The 19,195-nt window shown below is 36.8% G+C and overlaps 2 protein-coding genes across 6 annotated transcripts; both read right to left on the reverse strand.

Moving 5' to 3' along the window:
- Nucleotides 1-597: 597 nt before the first annotated feature.
- On the reverse strand, nt 598-4,513 carry LOC137934783 (probable glycosyltransferase At5g03795). Of its 3 annotated transcripts, XM_068779306.1 has the most exons (5): nt 4,350-4,513; nt 4,120-4,199; nt 3,137-3,657; nt 2,165-2,729; nt 598-1,194 (listed from the first exon to the last, which is right to left on the reverse strand). In XM_068779306.1, the coding sequence occupies exons 3-5, from the start codon at nt 3,483-3,485 to the stop codon at nt 666-668; spliced, it is 1,443 nt and encodes a 480-aa protein (XP_068635407.1). In that variant the 5' UTR covers nt 3,486-3,657; nt 4,120-4,199; nt 4,350-4,513; the 3' UTR covers nt 598-665. The 3 variants fall into 3 exon arrangements, with proteins under 3 accessions (XP_068635407.1, XP_068635408.1, XP_068635409.1); XM_068779307.1 differs by lacking the exon at nt 3,137-3,657; XM_068779308.1 differs by lacking the exons at nt 4,120-4,199; nt 4,350-4,513 and having other exon boundaries at nt 3,137-3,360; nt 3,477-3,603.
- Nucleotides 4,514-4,872: 359 nt separating this feature from the next.
- Nucleotides 4,873-19,102, reverse strand: LOC137934900 (serine/threonine-protein kinase TOUSLED-like). 3 transcript variants are annotated; one of them, XM_068779479.1, is made up of 16 exons: nt 18,432-19,102; nt 16,594-16,683; nt 15,910-16,116; nt 13,261-13,311; nt 12,637-12,744; nt 12,493-12,537; nt 12,259-12,371; nt 11,354-11,420; nt 10,967-11,033; nt 9,543-9,640; nt 9,172-9,351; nt 8,466-8,676; nt 7,258-7,522; nt 6,918-6,972; nt 6,068-6,229; nt 4,873-5,242 (listed from the first exon to the last, which is right to left on the reverse strand). In XM_068779479.1, exons 1-16 carry the CDS (start codon nt 18,627-18,629, stop codon nt 5,147-5,149), a joined length of 2,013 nt encoding a protein of 670 aa, XP_068635580.1. In that variant the 5' UTR covers nt 18,630-19,102; the 3' UTR covers nt 4,873-5,146. The 3 variants fall into 3 exon arrangements, with proteins under 3 accessions (XP_068635580.1, XP_068635582.1, XP_068635581.1); XM_068779481.1 differs by lacking the exon at nt 13,261-13,311 and having other exon boundaries at nt 18,432-19,101; XM_068779480.1 differs by lacking the exon at nt 13,261-13,311 and having other exon boundaries at nt 12,637-12,747; nt 18,432-19,101.
- Between the last annotated feature and the right edge of the window lie 93 nt (nt 19,103-19,195).

A 19,195-nucleotide genomic window follows, 5' to 3' on the forward strand; every position in this document is an offset into this window, starting at 1 on the left:
TATTTTCTGCTTGTGAAAATTTGATTGTATTGTGTAAATTGGTTTCTACTGATGCGTCGATATCTTTGTAAAATACATGTGGATGCGTGATTTGTGGTATATATATATATGCTCGTGAGTCTAATTCAGTTCTGAGATACACGAAATGATGTGTGAGACATATAAGTGTGGTATATTACTGATCACTGTTCAAGACGTCTCGAGCTCACTAGACACTTCGGCCGAACCACGAATAAACCAAGTGGTGACGCTTAACATAACTGGTGGAATGGTTTTGAACTGTATTATTTTCAATTTGTGGATTCCCGTTACCAAGCTAAACTTTTGAAATACCCCGAACACAGGTACGTGAAACCAAACTTGATTAGCCTGATCATCTTTGCTGCAACTGTAGCAAGTAATAAAAGGATTTTATTTCTTTAAAATTGAGCTCCCATGCAAGCATGCTAGTTCAGTTATTAAATCAAGCAATTACATCAAACATTAAAAGCTTTTATATCACACTTCCATGGATGCTGCTTAACAGAAAATGAATTTAAAAGAACTTGAATACAAACTAAAGTCTGCTTTCAAATTTGTATTACATCATGACTCTATTCCGTATCAATGACATGAACATATGAAACAGCAAATATATTTTTTGATTGCTTTGAAATGAATGACATTCATCTAGAATCATTTGTATAATTTGGATTAAGATGAGAAAAACTGTTTAGTGGAATCCTCACAACATTTCGTCGAAGCCACAGCTCATACATAACCATGTAGAAAGCATCATAGTCTACAGGAAACAGATTCCACATGAAATGCTTCCGAACCTTCATCACATTCCTCTGTAATCTCTCATACTCTTCTGAGCTTACCTGCTGCAGAATCCTCTTTAGTAGTGGGATATCCAAAGTGGGTACAACAAGAGAGAAGCTCTTCCAGTTCAGTATATCCTGAAAGGGTAAATCATAGTGGTTTGCAATGACTATAGGGACGCACCCATAGTACAGTGAATCGGCAATTCTTGCCGTGTTGACTTCAAAACCTTTGACATGGAGACAGAACTTGCTGCCAAGTAGTTGATCAGAATATGGTGTTTGAAGCCGACCAAAATGAACAAAAATCTCAGAGTCATTTTCCCAAGTTTTAAGAAGCTTTAAACGTACTGGAGAGTTCATTGATCCAGCAAAGAAGGCTAGCTTTTTCCTGATATTCACATATAGAGAGGAAAAATGGGTCAGGAGTATTGAAAGCGTAAGAGAAGGGGGTATTTTATCAATTACTACATAAAGTGATAAAACTACTATGTAAGAATAGATAGACCAGCCAATAAAGCTATGAAGTCATCCAACAAAACGAGGATACAAAACTTCATGAATTAAATAAGATTGTACTATAATAAGCTCCAATTATGATCTCTTTTTCATTCTTGGGAGGCTATACATCTGGTTTGTTCAAGATATCCATTGAAAAATCAAGTACTGGATACATTAGGTTACACCGAGATTCAGGTTAGCATGACCTTCACAGGAAATAAAACAACACATTTTGTCACTTCTTGGTTTCTGTATGCAGTAATAGTTCTTATTTCATTTTGTTCTTTCAACCAAGCACAAAGCAAACAGAGGAGGATACATGAGTACTTTGAAAAGCATGGAATTCAAGGATGAAAGTCCTCAAGTTCCAACACAAAAACTTTCGTCTCTTTTCTCCTTAACTTGTATTGTGCTAACCATAATTCCGTATTTTGTGCTCTTTTGAATGTGTTTCACCTGGATCGTGTGCCTTACCATCCTCAAAGAGTATTTTGGAAGCTTAAAAAAACCTATAGATCCTTTTAATTGCTTCAAGCACCTACATCAGCCAGCAGCTTCAGTAGAAAACCTTTTACAAAGAAAACATTTTCATGCCATATAAACTGTTAAATTGAGTGTATTTTGTCATTTCTTGCATTTTGAGTATTTAGTAGCCTCCGTATTCACTTGTTCGGTAAAAAATGTCTCAAAGTTATTACTCCTCGAGTTTCTCTCTTAATTCTCATGCCATATCATCCAGCTAATATAGTCAACAATAGCTAGAAGAAAAAAAAAGGAAAACACAAAGATCATTGAGAAAAAAAAATTCAGTAAGGACTATTCATCCATTGGAACTGTAATCAGTGGATGAGTGGATTTACCTATTTAGTGAATCAACTCCAGAAGGGTTTCCTTTTCTAGGCCAAATTTGTGGCAAAGATGCATCTTTGTGTGCAACATAAGCAGATATGAAATAGCTTGAAGAACAAACAACTTGAATTGCATTAACCATCACTTCTTCCGCTTTCTCCATAGCCGACCTTCCAGCGGAATGACAAGCGACATAAAAATGGTCAGCGCCATTTGTTCGGTTCCAATAGGGGAAATTCTGTTTAATGTGGGAAATGTAATTCCTAATAAAATCAGGAATGCCTCCAACATCCACTCTTGGGTCATGTCTTAGCCTGGCAATAGAGAAAGGTAAGAAGAAGAGATCTGCTTTAGAAGGGTTGTTTGTGAGGAAATGACTCTGCACGAGGACCTTCTTAAAATAACTTTCGCTGGCATAGTTTCCACCAGGTTCAAAATCCACCGGTAGAAGTGCATTGGCAAAGGGATCATCCCTCCTATGAGGGTATATATAAATCTTAAAGCTCTTGTTCATCTGTTTATAGTCTTCCAGGAAGAGATCTTTGTCATGAAAAACTTCATTCTCAGACCTTTGCCCTGAACAAAAATCAGATGATAGTTCTACGTAAATCTAATTGCATGATAGTTAGATATAAATGGATCATAAAAGATATTTTAAATTTTAAATATGTCTGAAGCTATAAAAATAACTTTCACCTATAGTAGACATTTCTTTTATTTTATGAACTACAGAAGAGAGAATTTGACACCTGAGCCTAGAGAGCAAAGATGTAAAGCCTGAAGACATTCAAGCTAGATAATCCATGTGCCTTCAGCAGTGATCATTCATTAAGAACATCTTATGCTTTAAAGTTGGAGAAGTAAAGGAGGATTTCATCTTGATTAACTTCAAACTATCTATTTTTCTCCAAAAAAGGAAGAAAAAAAAAACACTCGTGGACATTTGTCTGAAAAAACCCAAAAGCAAAACCACACCCACATACCATTTCTTCTAAGGTAACTGTTTCCATTATCCTTCTCTGCGACGCGGACTCGCACTGAAAGGGAAGATTTTCCTCCTTCAAGCGAACTGGGCACCGCCGATATGTTCCAAGGAGGGCTCTGAGCTAGAGGCTGAAGACTTTGATCCTTCCCACGAGCGATGGAGGAAGACCCAGATGATGGTCTAAGGATAAAGTAAGAGGGGTGGTGGCTATGGTTGAAAAGGCTGGAGGTTGAAGAAACATACAAGACGATGAAACAAGAAGAGAGAAGAGCTAAGGTTGTGGGCACAAAATTCCTGGTGGAGACGGGAAGACTAATCAGGGAGAGTGAGGAGCGTACCAGAGACATTGAAGAATCGAAGAGGCAAAGAAAATGAGTAGGTGTGAGCAGCCAGAAGCTAAAAGCAGCGGACTCAAATAATCCGGGTCTGAATTCCCCAGCAATCCTCCTCCAGTTGACCTTTTGTTACTGGCCTATGGGAGGAGGAGGAGACGAAGCAGAAATGAGAGAAGAGCGCACACTGTAGAAGTGAAACAATTCAATGAAGAATGCTTAGGAATACCAGTAGAGGAAGCAAACAAACAGAGAGCATACGAAACAAATGAGTAGCTTATTTAATTTGTTATCTCAACTTGAATACAAGAACTTAAAATAGAATTATTTTTTCATTAGCTTCTTAATCCTTACGTTCACGAGATATATTAAATTGACATTTTTATATTTTATTATTTTTTAATAATAAAATTAAGGATATTCTTGTAGTCGATGTTGGCCGCCGGGCTCAATCTCCTTCCCCTCTAGATTAACATAAGTAATTAGAACCCATGTTATAAAATGCCAATCTGACATAGTAAACGGGTTTAGGTTAAAATAAAACTGGATTTCATCGCAGATGGACTCGTCAGTAATGGTTAAAAAAATGGAGAAGAACTCCATTTTATATTCAAATTATATCCAAGTAAAATACCCGAGATCTAAGTACCTGAAAGGCTTCCTATCCAAGAGGCAAGTCCCAATCTTCAACCGAACAGTCCACACATCCTTGGCTTCTTTGCCACGATCCTGCAAAATCTTCCATCTCCAATCAGTAAAAAGATATTTCTTATCCTCCATGAACTTTCAGCTAAATTTCCGTTCTTTCTAGCTACAATCAGAGAATCTGTCCATCAATAATTTGACACTCTCAGAGAAGAGTAAGAAATAAGAGAACACCTGCTTACGTCCCCTGCCCTGATTTGTCCTCTCAGAGAAGGCATGGAATCGGCTGTCTATATGTCGCCGGAGCTTTCAAGATGATCACCGGAGAACCAATCCGAAGGCTCGATTCCTCTCCGCCGGACGATGGAGTAGCTTCGCATTTGACGATGATTAAACGAGCGCTGTGAAACGGCATGCTTAAAGGTTTTTCAACCTTACTAGAAATATTAGATTCATTAAAATAAATTACTTTTTTCCTTCTCTCTTTTTCTTTTCTTTTTTAATAAACCCTCTCCTGACCTGACCTGACCTGGCCTGGCCTGCCCTGACGTTAGATGGAGCCAAAAGAGCAAGGGTAGAAAAGGAGCGTCTCTCTCTATAGCAGGTGCAGGTGTTACAAAGCAGGGTGAGGTTAAAAATCTAACAATGTAGTCAAGCCGAGCAGAGAGGGTATTAGGGATAAATATTTTCAAAACCCGCCCAAATGCAATAGTCCCACAACCAATTACCAAATTTCTGTCCAAACCCATTACTGCCACTGCCATTAACGGCATTTTGTCTAACTTTATGATATAATAGTTAGAGAAAAAAAACATCATAAATATTTCAAATCGCCTATGAATTGATGACTGGTAAATACAGCCCTTCAATCTATGCACTCTCACGGAACTCATTTTCATTTTTCTGAGTTCACAGAGAACAAAAACTTGAGGGCAGCACACACACACACACACACAAAAAAAAAGGCTTTACAACATTACAATTGAGGGGTTTGTAACCTACTCGGTTGTTGATCTATGGTTGCTATTCTGTCATTTCTTTGTATAAGAGAGATATGGGTCTTGAGCAATGGTTAGAACATCGGGTCTTTCTGCTTGATCATAGGTCAAACATCGGCGAATTAGATCCTGCAATTTAAGAGAAAAGAGAAGAGCAGTTATACTGCAACTAGTTGAAATTCTTTCCTTTTATGTTTCTGTTTTCTCCCTAAATGGTGCACGGAATTGTCACCTCTATTTGAGAAGCCAAACTATCAAACAGAAGGAGATGCATTGCAGATGTTCCAAAATTCATGGTCTCAGAAAAAAAACAAAACCATCAATCAATGAATGATATGTAAACAGTTGATTCAATTGATATTCTCTAATAACCAAAATAAAATAAAAATAAATATCAGAACATTTTCATGTCCCTGAAAAATTTACGACAAAAGCCAGCCACACCAGGAGTACAGTCAACAGAATATTAGATTTTAATCTGGGTATAAGGCAGAGCATTAAGAATGGATTTCCTCCCATTTTCAGAAAATGAAGGCTAAAGCATTTTGACAACTTTAAGCGTTCACAAAGAAGCTAAATAATCAGCACAAAACTATCATTTTGTTTTTAAAAAAGGAAAAAGTGCATGCAGCTGCACTCTTAAGCAACGGTATGCCAGTACAAAATGAAGTTCGTAAGTAGAGGCACTGTGTGTCAGCCAAAACAGGACAACACTTGCCTTATAGCAACCAAATCATACTGGATTACAAGGTATTCCAGCAAACTCAACCGTGATTTTAGAACATAGTCAGAAGAACTCACTTTTGCCTCATTGGAAACCCTAAACCCTAAACCCTAAACTGTGTGTCAGCCAAAACAGGACAACACTTGCCTTATAGCAACCAAATCATACTGGATTACAAGGTATTCCAGCAAACTCAACCGTGATTTTAGAACATAGTCAGAAGAACTCACTTTTGCCTCATTGGAAACTGAAGGTCTTGGAGGGAACTCCACCTTTCGAGCTTTAATGATGGTGTCCTCACGAAGTATACGTTCCTGGGTCTGGTCATGCCCAAATGGGCGTTTACCAAATAGCATTTGATATAACAGAACACCAGCTGACCAAACATCAACCTGGGTCACAATACATCAGCATTAAACACCACGTTTTTTTTTTTTCTTTGAATGTTCATCAAGAACCACCTTTAGGTAGATCAAAAAATGGAGATAGAACTTTAAAGACTTAATACCCAATTCAATATTTAACATCATTGAAGCTCCAAGTAAGTTCAATTTCTCGTGTGATGTTGTACTTCAAAGGCTTAAGACCCAATTCAAGCATTTAACATCACTGAAGCCGCAAATTAGTTCAATTTCTGATGTGATGTTAAAACAACATTTTGAGTGCTGTTTTAAGTTTTAATGTCTAATAAATACATGAACAACTTCTCAATAATAATTTTTCTCTCTGATTGATTGTTGAGGGGAACTCTTGTTATCATTTCTTGGGCCATATGAGTGGCAATCCCAATGGAGATTTGAGAGGCATTTCTGGCTTTGCCAATCTAGTTAGCTAGATTCAGGTATCTTTTTCTTGGAGCACGTTTGCTGGTAAGCAGATTTTTTGGCTGATTCCCTTGCCAAAGCAGGAGCTTGCCACCAACATCTTGTCGTTAATGGGATTTCCAGATTGTAATTTTTTGCTTAGTTTATTTGTTTTCTTTTGTTTAGTTCTTTGTTTTCTGATTAATTTGCCTTGGTAAAATTTGCCATTCAATAAAAAAAATCTCAAGAAAATGAGATTATTTAATACTCTACTCACTTTGGATGATATCAGAGGTGTCTTGTTTAAATCAAAGCATTCTGGTGGCAAATACCTGATGTACATGAAGAAATTGATGGTTAGGACACATCCACAATAGGAATGACAAAGTTATCAGGACATACATTTTTTTGTCTTTTCAAAAAGACGAGATCAGGAAAGAAATTTTAAAATTTGCTGTACAGGGAAGTCGTAAATTTCAACTGGACATGAAGTTAATGAACAAAGAACAAAAAAACCCAGAAAACAACATCAGAAAATATAGTGACTTCTAAAGTCAACAAAAACAAAAAAAGTGACCATAACCACAAGAAGACAAATTAGGAAATACAGCACTCACCAATAAGTTCCAGCTCCCTGTGATGTTAGTTCCAGGCCTTGGGATCCAACATCATCTTCCACAATCTTGCTGAGACCAAAATCAGTTACTTTTGCAACACCAACCTCATCAAAGAGCACATTTCCAGGTTTCAAATCATAATGAATAATCTTGTGAGGTCTTTTATTAAGGTATACAAGACCCTGAAATATTTGGACTATTATAATTCTGGCTTCCCTCTCAAGCAGAAAAGGTGTTGCTTTAAGAACTGCATCCAGATCTTTCCCTGCTCAATAAAGTATGAGAGAAGTCGTGAACAACATCGTACTTCACAAAATCATCATGACAATGATAGCTAGTTGTTTTTTCATGGAAGTGATCTACTGCACGTGCTAAACTTTCTCTTCTCTTTTTTTTTTTTTTGGAGAAAAAGAGGACAAGGCGAATTAGTGGCATCGCCCGAAAATGGTAAAGTTGTTGTTTGAGTCTGCATTCGAATCGGAGACAAATGCACTAAACTTGTAATGCACAAACAGCCAAATAAATAAACAAGGGAAAAAGTCAGTATACAAGTTATGTTTGTGCAAGCACACCATTAAAACTGAGCTTTTACAAAACAGATTCTCCAGGGCTCTCCAAAGATACAAGACAAACCTAAGTCTGAAACTTTTGGCATTCTCCTCAACAGTGAATATACCTTCATTACACAAAAAGGTGATGTGCAGTTTAAGTAACAGAACAACATTTGAGACTCTAGAACAGAAAATCCCTCATATATTTACGGCAATCAGAAAATGGTACAAATAATCCCAAAAAATAATGCACATGTAAGTCTTGGGTAGAATACATGATCAGAAAATGCTTACAACTTTCGGAGATAGTTTTTCACTCAACTACAGTAGACAATATTAAACAGAGTAAAATACACCTAGAGAACCTGTTCTCAGTAACTCAGAGCATAAGAAGCCAACTAGTGAAAGGATATGCATAGGAGATAGAAAACTAAGAGGTATATGGCATTTTTTGCATGGTGCTGCTAGATATATGTAATGATAATAAATAAATTAAAATGAATTTCGTTAAGACTGCTCTAAAAGGCAAGGGAAATGTTATGTAAATAATCAGCATGATGGTCATGGACGCTAGCTTGCATCCTTCTTGCCTTCAGGCCTCGATAAAAATTGCTTTCCTCAATACAAAAAAAAAGAAGAGGAAAATCATAATGATACCACTGCAGTACTCTAATACGGTGCAGAAGGTGTTCTGATCAATCTCAAAGGTGTCCCATAGCCGCACAATGTGATGATGCACCAAACTCTTATGGATGTTGTACTCCCGGATTGCATGGCGTGTATAACTCTGCTTCTTCTCTTCACTCCATTGAGCATTTAACCCATGAAGCTTACATGCCACATATCTATTATCCACCAAGTCATAAGCCTGCTTGAAAATGCTTATGTCAGATTAACTGCAAATGCATATAGAAGCAAAATATTAGTTTCAATGCATATGACAAGGCAGTTAAAAGAATGTAATCCACCTTTTTGAGCCACTAGGTTTGGCCCAATTGTTCTTTTAGGATTGAAGATAGGGACAGGAAACCACACCATGCACATAAACATTCAGCCACAATGACGACAAATAAAGAAGTCAAATATGATTTCATTGACTAAGCAGGAGCATGTTAGTCAAATGAAATCAATCTGTTTTTCCTTATCAACATCAAAACCCCATGGATTTTTCCAAAAGACCATAGTCACCGATTCAATTTCACCAGGGGCCTCCCTCAGCAGAGCCAAGGTCAGGCCCATTGTTAAAAAGAAATAGTATAAATTTGGGATGGGCAATCATCTCAAGCCACCCTGGAGCAAATAAGAACTTGAAAATTTTCAGAAATTTCGTTTTGTCAGATTGGAATAGCAAACACAAGCCAACCTTGTAAACCTCACTAAATCCCCCCTTCCCGAGAAGATTTAATAGTGCATATCGGTGATTCAGGACTTGGAAGCTGTTGAACCTTGACCCATCCTCATCACGTATACGCTTCATTTCACGTATTAACCTTCCCTTCTCCAGCTCATACCGGTCCCTCTCTCGCAATGCCATTTCTTCCTCCTAAAGTGGTCCAGAAGTAATAATATGACACTTGAAAACATGAGTTTCTAGCTCTAAAACAGATAAATCAACAAAATGCAAAACATGTTATTTTACAGCAAGAATTTTCTGGAGAACACATGACGAATTACGAGAGGAGCTATCCCCAACAAGCAATTGATGACATGATCAATCATAAGACTGAAGCTTACACGTTTAAGGCTTGCTAACCGTGCTTTGTAAATCTCATCCTGAATTAGAAAATCTTCCTCTGATAGTACTGTTTCAGAGTCAACCCCATCACTCTTGTCTGCAAGATTGAATAAGCAACATTCTCAAAAGAAAAAAACAAGATATAATAAGCAACTGATGAGAATCATTAGTCTGTAAACTCTTATCAGTTTTTTTCCTAAAAGAATAACAGTTATAGCTTTTGAAACAGTACATAAAGGAGGGAAGCTGTTGGGTTCTATAAAAATAAGTTGATTTGCAATGGAAAGAGCTGTTTTCTGTTAAATTTGTTTTAGTGGCTGCAGATAAATTGATTTTTCAGAATTATTTGCAGCCAAAAGTTTTTTTTTTTTTTTAATGATGGCAATTAGAAATTTTGAAAATCAACCATTGGAAGGAATTTTGCAACTCCATCTTTGCAGTGTGGTACACTAGGGACATGACTCTATCAAGAGGGAAATTAACCATCCATGTAAGTGAGTTATGGGTCATGTCGTACAGTTCACAATGTTGAGGGCACTTCCACTTTTGTCAGGAGAAGAAGATTATGTCTAGATAACAGGGTGATCTCTAGAGAAGAAGTCACCCAATAGTTATAAAAAATGCTTTTCGGATGCCTCCTAACCAGAACCATAAGACAAACTCAGATGGCTCAATTTTGCACGAGGATAAAGTAGCTTCAGGTGCAGGCTTTTAACAGAGATACACATAGACTCCCTGTGACTTGTAACACAGTTCTTTTACTAACACCCTGAGATAATTTTGCAGAAGCACACCTAAAGATGTTGGCTTATATGCCTGTTTCTTTTAATACTCAGCAGGTCACTTTAAACAGAGATTATCAGCTTAGTACATTGCTATGCAAGGAAAAGGTTCTCTCATATGGAAGCTTCAATAGATTTGTAGCCTAGTGTCAAGCACCATGGAGCAGATGCCACTATCTGACATCCACTATCAGTTCAGAGAGGGTAATCAGGCAGTTGATGCTCTACCCAAGTCAGCTGTGGATACAGCAGCATCGTGGGTCTTCACTGTTTTAATTTGGAGAAACAGCTCTCCTTTGTTTCTCCACAATGCCTTGATAAATATAGATGCAAAAAATGCCATATACTACTTCACTTGTTAGTTTCAGCTCTGCAGATCACTTCCTCAGTCCATGATTAAAGAATGTATCTCTTGGCCCCAAGAAAAACATGGAAAAAATAGAAGGATTATTATAATTGCCTAAAAACTTATTGCAAAGGCCTCTTCATATAGGGTCTTAAGAACTACTAGAAAAAAATTATAGAATAATTGCATAAAAAAAAATGACACAGTTATCTCAACTCCAGTAAACATAGAATGGATGCCAAGCCTTATATCAGTTATGAAAAGAGTTCCAACTGTCAATAAAGAATGGACTAACCAGTTTGTCGTTTCTTCAGTGACTTTCGATACCTCTCGATACCCTCTCTTGTTTCCAACAAATATTTCTATGAACAAAAAAAGCTTAAAGTCATACCTTAACCTAAAGGATTTCATGAACAAGGCGTGAAGGAAAACTACATGATATATTAGAAGTAACTGAAAGAAAATGTGGATTAGACTTAATTTATTCTGGAGGCATTTGAATTGCGGAATCTCCCTCCTAGGCCATATAAACTAGTTTTCAAGTTCATTAATTTTTTCAATCCGCATGCATGGGCAACAAGCTTAAGTGGCTAGAGTAAGAAAGTATGCTACTTAACAATAAAGTGTAAATGGAGTGACTAAGCAGCAACAATCATGAGAATAGAAAGTAAAAGCAACATACAAGATGAGCATTAAGATCTTTTAGTGCTTGCCCATCCTCCCATGTCTCATTTAGCATCGTTCCAACTCTGCAATTCAAATGAGAGAAAATTGAACAAATAAAAAAATACACCATCTGCCTAAAAAAGAAGTGCTAGATGTATAACAGATTCTTTAGCTAGGATTGAAGTTACTCTTCATCATCTTGTTGAGTTCATTTTTGATTGATGTAGGCTGATATTTTGGCATGAAATTCTTGTTTTCAGCTTCTTTTGTGATTTCTGTATATTCCTTTCTTAAGGAAACTTTTATTGTTTAAAAAAAACTTAAGTACAGTTGGGTAATCAAGAATCATTAAGCAGACTCAAGTGGCAAACTGCAAAATAAACATTTGCGTTTGTGCAAGGCCGACATGGAATTAGCAGCATTTACACTTTTTTTTGGGTTAAATAGCAGCATTGACAGTGACAAAATAAAACTTGCAATTTAACAACATATTCTTGAATTTTAACATCACATCCACCAGTAAATGACAAATGAAGATTTAAAAAATGGATTACTATAACTTTTTTTTAATATTGAACTACTCTCCAACCATTACTTTTTCTTTTCCTAGGGGTCTATCAAGCACTATTTCACTAGAAACTGCCATAACCATATGGTTCAGCCTATAGAACTAGAAACACCAACAATAATAATGACAAAGTAATAATAATAATAATAATTATTATTATTATTATTATTTATAATAATAAAATTTGGAACTGATGGAGATGTTACATTAAATAATATTAAATTTATTAATTTAATGAAGTACTAATATTAATAATACTAACAGTGGTAATAACAGAGGGTAACAATTTAGTCCAAAAAAAAAGAGGACAACAACAACAACAAAGGATAGAAATAAATAAGTAAGATCTCTACCTGACTACCCCTACATTCCCAAACCTCAAGGAATCCTGACGAACCTTTAACCTAGCCTCTTGCCTCTCCGATTTAGAGACAGAAATAAGTAAATCAGATAATACTTTAAGTCGCTGCAAAACAAACCAATCATTACAACAATCTAAGTCTCAGTATCTTTAAGTTTTCTATAACTTAATAAATAAATTTGTGTTTATAAAGCCAAGAAGATCTTAAGAACAAGACAGAATTAACCTTGGGCTTCATCTGCTGCTCATATTCCTTGATGTCTCTCAATTCCTATTGAATGAGGGGTATGAACAAAGTTAACAGGACATTTCTAAGACACTATTTTAGGAAACAATCTTACCAATTAACAGATAAATGCACAACCACTACCTTTTCTAACTCACTGCACAGTCGTCGATGCTCAGAAGCTTCTTTACGTGTTTTACTCAGTTCATCTTCTAAGGATGTTACTCTTCCATGCAATGATGATATCTCCTCCTGCTAAATCATAGTTGCCTCAACTCTTGTTCTTTCTTATAATTTCTTATTTTACAGATAAAATCAGGTAAACCTTATTGTTTTTCTTATCTGTTTCAGCATTTTGCAGGTACTGTCAAATTATTCAATGACTACATAACTGAGAAAATCTGAAAAGACAGTTTTCAGCTTCAAGTCACAGTTGAACAGATACCACTTCAAGACGGTCTCCGTGGATGGAGAAAACTGTTACAAAAAATGGATATAAATTCCCACTTTAATGGGAGAGAATCATATTGCATCTTTTCTTACCTATTTTTTTCCACTTTTTCCATATTTCTCAACCCCCCCCCCCCCCCCCCCCTCAAAAAAAAAAAAAAAAAGCTAGAAAGAAGTTTTGAAGTGACTTTCTTCTTGTCCAACCTCAAAGAAAAGATTTCAAGAAGTAAAAAGACTATTTACCACCCTTCGGATTAACATATGAGATTTGTTTTTATTTTCCTTCTAGAAAAGGATTGGACAACTCAGCATAGTTACCAGTAAAGAAGCTCTTTCATCCTTTCCAAAGTTCTCTTTGGGCCTACTCTCCTGAAATATAAAGGAAAAAAGCTCTCACAAATCATTGGTTGAAGGCAGTACATTCTACTTAAGACGATCAAGCCATTATGCTACAAACATGGTAGATTTTCTTTCTTGATTATGATTGATCATTTTAGGTGATTATTATTTTTATTTTTTTTGAAAGGCGGAGAATAAACAGATCCAGATTGTTCTTGCTACTGCCACTTTTTGCAATTGAAGCACTTCAGAGAAATAAGCCAACAACGAAGAGACAAGGATCGAATGATATATCTTTCTAAAAGGACACACACACTAGCATTTCTCTTGACCATAGATAAGTATCTAGCATATTGCTTTCTGTTAAGTTGGGTTGAAGGCCCATCCCAAAATGACTAGCCAACTTAGGAAACCTCTATTCCAGCTAATAAACTCAAGATCTTTGTACTCAGTAATCCATGTGGGACTATTCCTTAACACTCCCCCTCACATGTAGACCCTCTTATGTGGCCCTACAAGTGGATAATTTAAGAGTGTGCAGTTTAGGTGTAGGCCCTCTTTTGTGGGTATACAAGTGGATAATTTTAGGTGTAGGCCTCTTTTGTGGCTCTACAAGTAGATAGTTTAGGTGCAGGCCCACATGAGTACCCGCCCTGATTCCATGTTAAGTTGGGTCGAAGGCCCATCCCAAAATGACTAGCCAACTTAGGAAACCTCTTTTCCAGCTAATAAACTCAATATTTGTGTACTCAATAATCCATGTAGGACTATTCCTTAACACTTTCAAAAGAAATAAAAAATCTAGCATACACGGCAAGGACATCTTCTCATAGAACGATGTGATGCCATACTGAAATGAACTGTAAATCTGTAAATTGAAATTTTGGCCAGAAAGCAGATACAAATAAAGTTACATTTTTCAAGAGGTGGGTTGGGAATCTAAAAAGGTATTATATAAAAAATAAAAATAGAGGGAAGATACAAGAATGTTGGCTAAGAGCATTAAAAATAAAAAATTTAAAAAAATTAAAGTTTGACATGGTGTTTGCACTCCCATTAGAAATTTTCAGGATGTCTGGCTAACTGCAAGAAGGGGAAGATATCATAAGGAAAAACAATCGAAGAACAAATAACAAATGATAGTGATCATCAATCATCTCAAGATGGTAAATGCTATAAACTAAGTGAAACTAACTTTGAAATATATGGTAGATACTTCTTTTGAAGTGTGAGTTGCTTTGCATTAAAACAATATAAGAATACAAAATAAAGCCCCTTGCAAACATTAAGTTGAACTTCCAAAATGTTCAAGCATTTAAGGGATTGTGTGTGTGTGTGTGTCGAAGGGGGAAGAGATCTTCAATAACCTCAGTCAAATTACACAAAAACACTTACGTGTGTCTGTGATACTTGAAGTGGGCAAGTTTTCAGTGTAAAAGTCCCCAATTCGGAAAGTTATGAGTATAATTCAATTTGGGCCACATACATCTTGAAATGGCTAAAAACCTATGTAAGTCTACAAAGCAACACATAAACCCAAAAGATCTCAAACCACGATACATACCCACACTTCCCTCTATCTCATCCAAGCAAAATAGAACAGACAGAGATACTAAGCAGAGGGAGCACAGACTGAGCTTAGACATAGCTCTAATACAATGATAATTTGGACCAGGCCATTCCTAAAATGATTAGCCACCTTAGCAAGCTAATTATCCAACTCATAAACATAAAAAGATCCCAAGCCATTAAAAATGAGGGACTTATTCAAATACTAAGAAATGCAAACCTGACTCAACACTAATCCTCAAGCCAGAGTCAGAATCCACTAGGGCCAACAATGGTGGCAACATTTTATGATAAATTTAAGTAATGCTCAAAAAAGCTTCATATAACATCCAGCAATACCTAATATATACCAACAGGAATTGTCCTTGGTCAGAAAATTTTTTCAATGAATAATAAAGCTACATAGTTTGAAAACTTCTAAGCACTTAACACTTTTCTTTTACTTTTAGACAAACCTAAAGTTTGTAAAATTGAGCATTTTATATACTCCTATTCAGTAACACAAAAATCTAATAGTTTGATTGAGGCCTACCAGCGTAACTGATAATACTTATGATTTCAACAGACAAGATAAGCGCATGGCATGTTTGAGCATTACCGGATTCACTTTTTAGATATAAGAGAAGAGAGATAATGAAGAAGCAAACACGAAAAACAAATGGCAGAACAACATGAAGATGTCTTAGTATACAAAAGATAATTCCATGTGATTCTGTGAGTGGAACCACCCAAAAGTTTATGATACTGATCATTATGAATCACATCAATTGTGGCTCAAACTTTAAGCTACAGCCTTACTTCCTCCAAATCATTATAAAAGCCTTTTTCGTAGGACATTATTCAGAAACGAATAAAATAGAAAATAATTAAGGTTTGAAGAAACTCACTTGACTATAAACACAAAGGTTCATAACCAGTTGTGCCTCTAAGCCAATCTTAAACAACATAAAAAAAAATGAACGGCATGAAAAATCAGAGTTGAAACTACAAAAAGTTACCACAGAATGAAGAGTGAAATCTGCAGTTTTGCCGATTTATGAAATATAAATAGTTATGTACCTTATGCTGTGAATTTTCCGTCTGTGAGGTAGAAGATGAAAATGTAGAAGAACCTAGACTACGTGACTGATCATTAGCTCTAGAACCACGCCCCCTTCCTGTTGCAGCACGACCCCTGCCACGACCTTGTCTTTTCTTGTTCACATCATCTAAACCACTTCTCACACTTGCAGCTTCAGTGGGCTTTGCCTTTCTATCCACTAATTCCTGGTTCCATTTACTCACTATTAGTGCACTATTTTGGGAAACCAATAACTGATATGGCACTAACCATAGCTGTATTTGACACTATTATAGGTCATCTAACAAAAAACTATGTGCAACTCATCATAAATGTCCTAGTTCAAGAAGGGGCCAAATGCCATTCACACTCCAACACCATCATGATCTTGCATAATCACAACAACACTCATTGTGCACTTGGGTCAGAATAGCTTCTTGCTCCTCCAGAGATTTTTTTCTTTCTTGAAATGTTGGTTGCTTTATTGCTTGAAAATAATACACAAGGGGAAACCACCCTCAAGATACAATCAGAAAGGAGTTTCCAACCACGAGGAGTGGCAAGAAACTCCTCCATGGCTTTAAATCTAATCTCTTTTTTAAATATATAAAGAAGCCACTCATAGCTTCACCAAAAGATTTGTATTGCCTACACAAGTAAATAAAATGTCAAACAAAATATACCTCAGATTGTTGAGCAGCTGTTTGATGGTCGTCCTCCTCAAGCCTAGGCCATTTCTGAATGTTTGGTTGTATCAAAAACTCATCTCCAGTCTATAACCAAGAATTACCACCATAAGTTAGAGACAGCGAGAGGGGAAAAAAAAAAAAGTTAGCACTTAAACAACTAAGACCCCCTCCTAGGCACATAATAAATGCCCAAACTCAGAATTTTGTTTAAAGTACTGAGAATTTCAATTTTTCATTACAAGAGAAAAGAGAACAAAAAATTACAACATAATTACATCAAAACAACATTAGAACAAGCCTAAAGGCATACTAAAAGAAGCATCAGAGCTTCAATGGAATGCAACACAAAACATAAACAGTAAAGCTCACATCAAGATGATTCAAGGGGATACAGATTCCCCACTACAACATGATCTCAGAAACCACTGTGCATACACCGATGGATCAACCATGCTATTTTCACCGTGCAGGGTATGATACCACTGAATATGTAAAGGTCCACAAATACCCCTATTCTCAACATAGAGCAAGAAAAAATGCCACTGAGGAACTTTCCCTGTAGAGAAACACGAAATAACAATCAAAGTGTCACCTTCCACAACAAGGGAAAACAAAAAAGACTGAGCAGAAATTCTCGTCTCCTAGAGGAGGGCACAGAGTTGAGCCTCCCAGGAATCAAAATGCCCATGGGCCGAGCAAACATGGATAAATTGCCTCAAATGATAACAAATGACTCACCCACCTCCAGCAGGACTAAGATTACCACTTGAACTAACATTGAAATTTATTTAAACCAACCCTTAAGAGAAGGTTGCCAGCATAATGCCATGGCAAACTTAAGGTTAAAACAGACAGCAAAATCTTTCCAATGTGTCGTTAAAATTGAGTTAAGATAAATACTGAAGAGATGACTAATCCAGTTGAGCATATAGTGAACTACATGTTCCACAATTCCACCAGTTGTACAGGGACCTAATGTGAGAAGTTCTATTCTCCTCTCTTTCCACAATGTCTAGATTGTGGCAGCTAAAGATGTGAGCACAAAATTTCAAATGGTTTTCCAAGAACTGGACCTTCAGATATGGAAAAGATACTAAAGCAAATATAGTAGACAGATTTTTGCAGCACAACACCATTACCCAAACTCAAATAGCTAACTGGATAGAAGTAAGCCCGATTATGACAATAACTTTTAACTCTTATTATTTGTATCCAACACCTGAAATGACTCTCTAGAGACTCCATTTGGCATAGTCAAATAACTATCCATGTAACAAAAAAACAGGAATATCGTGTTCTAAGGGTTTCCATTATGTCAACCAAGTATTTAGAAGAAAAATGTACATCATGTTTACCAGAATCAGACTATGGCAAGTTGAGAAACAGGAAAACATGATCTGATGCAAGTAGTCGCAAATTTCTTTGCAGGTCTTTGTAAAGAGAAGACCAAAACACTAAAAAAAATTCTCTGGGGAACCTAATTAAAACTAAATTGGACTAGAGTAGGGAGGAAGAACATCAAATGCATTCACCCCTCATTTGGGAACCATCACAAGTTCAGACAATTTAGAAACTTTTGAAGAGACACAGAACCTATAAACACAATCAACCAAATATTAAACCACTCAAATTCATTCCATCAGGACAAAGACACGTGAACTATCTTAGAGTGGACTGCTGACTAATCAGGAAATACTCGAATAACAATATATGAATATAACATCGAAACTGAACAGTAACATAGCGATTCAGCTTAAAATCAGAAGAAAAAGGAACATACACAGCAAATCAAAATGTTTTAGAAAGTAACGGAGTGGGAAAGGAAAGCTCACATTATCATCTGAATCGCTTGAGCTCGAAGGCTGCGGCAAATCCTCGGCCGCAGAGGGAGTGGCAGAGGATTGCCAGGCTTGTGCAGAAGAGAAACCTTTCCCCGCCATCCGCGCTTCTAGCTTGGCCAGCTTTGTCGGCAGAGACGGATCGGAACCGTTCGAGTTAGACGTAAAATGTGAGAACATGTCTTCGGACATCTTGAGCAACACAAAATCAGCTCATAAGCAAACCAAGAAACTCTGACCAAGATCAGACATACCCTCGTCAGAGAAAATTCATTCACCATTTCTCATTTCTCAGAGCCATTTTCATTATGAAACCAAACCTTGCCACCTCCGCATGACAATATTTCACAAGAGCGGCAGTGTCTGCAGAGACTGAAAGACGGGAACGAGGAAAAATGCGCCGCAACCGTGGCGGCGAGCGCCAGGGGACGCCGTAGCGTAGTGTGAAGGAAGAGAAGCAGTTTAAAATGCGCCTCTGATTTGATTAATCTTCCTGTAATTAAAAAACAGAGCAATGAAAGAAAACGAAGGTACCCTTACAGAAAACGAAAATGGGCAGTCTGTATTTTCCAGTTGGGACGAAATTCGAAGTAGACAAAGACTCTAAAAGTAGGCTTCTTCAGCGGGTTTTCAATTTGAAGTCTAGGACTCTTGAAGTCTAAAGACTCTAAAATCGGATTAAACTGTAAATTATAAACCCTAAATTCTGAAAAATAGAGACGCTGATGCTTGTCAAAACCGGACCCTAACCCTACCCC

The sequence above is a fragment of the Aristolochia californica genome, unplaced genomic scaffold (genome assembly GCF_029961685.1).
Source record: "Aristolochia californica isolate CCGP_79_NKW_82.1479 unplaced genomic scaffold, dmAriCali1.0.hap1 SCAF_6, whole genome shotgun sequence".
NCBI lineage: Eukaryota > Viridiplantae > Streptophyta > Magnoliopsida > Piperales > Aristolochiaceae > Aristolochia > Aristolochia californica.

Bases quoted from the DNA above. Each gene is read 5' to 3' on its own strand.
- LOC137934900 (XM_068779479.1), bottom strand. From the start codon at position 18,629: ATGTCCGAAGACATGTTCTCACATTTTACGTCTAACTCGAACGGTTCC. The intron at 12,538-12,636 runs GTAGTGGTTGTG...CTCATTCAATAG, and splicing joins TGTGCAGTGAGTTAGAAAAG to GAATTGAGAGACATCAAGGA. The intron at 12,372-12,492 runs GTTAATTCTGTC...TTTGTTTTGCAG, and splicing joins AGCAGCAGATGAAGCCCAAG to CGACTTAAAGTATTATCTGA.
- LOC137934783 (XM_068779306.1), bottom strand. From the start codon at position 3,485: ATGTCTCTGGTACGCTCCTCACTCTCCCTGATTAGTCTTCCCGTCTCC. The intron at 2,730-3,136 runs GTATGTGGGTGT...ATTTTTGTTCAG, and splicing joins CAGTTACCTTAGAAGAAATG to GGCAAAGGTCTGAGAATGAA. The intron at 1,195-2,164 runs GTAAATCCACTC...TGTGAATATCAG, and splicing joins GGAGTTGATTCACTAAATAG to GAAAAAGCTAGCCTTCTTTG.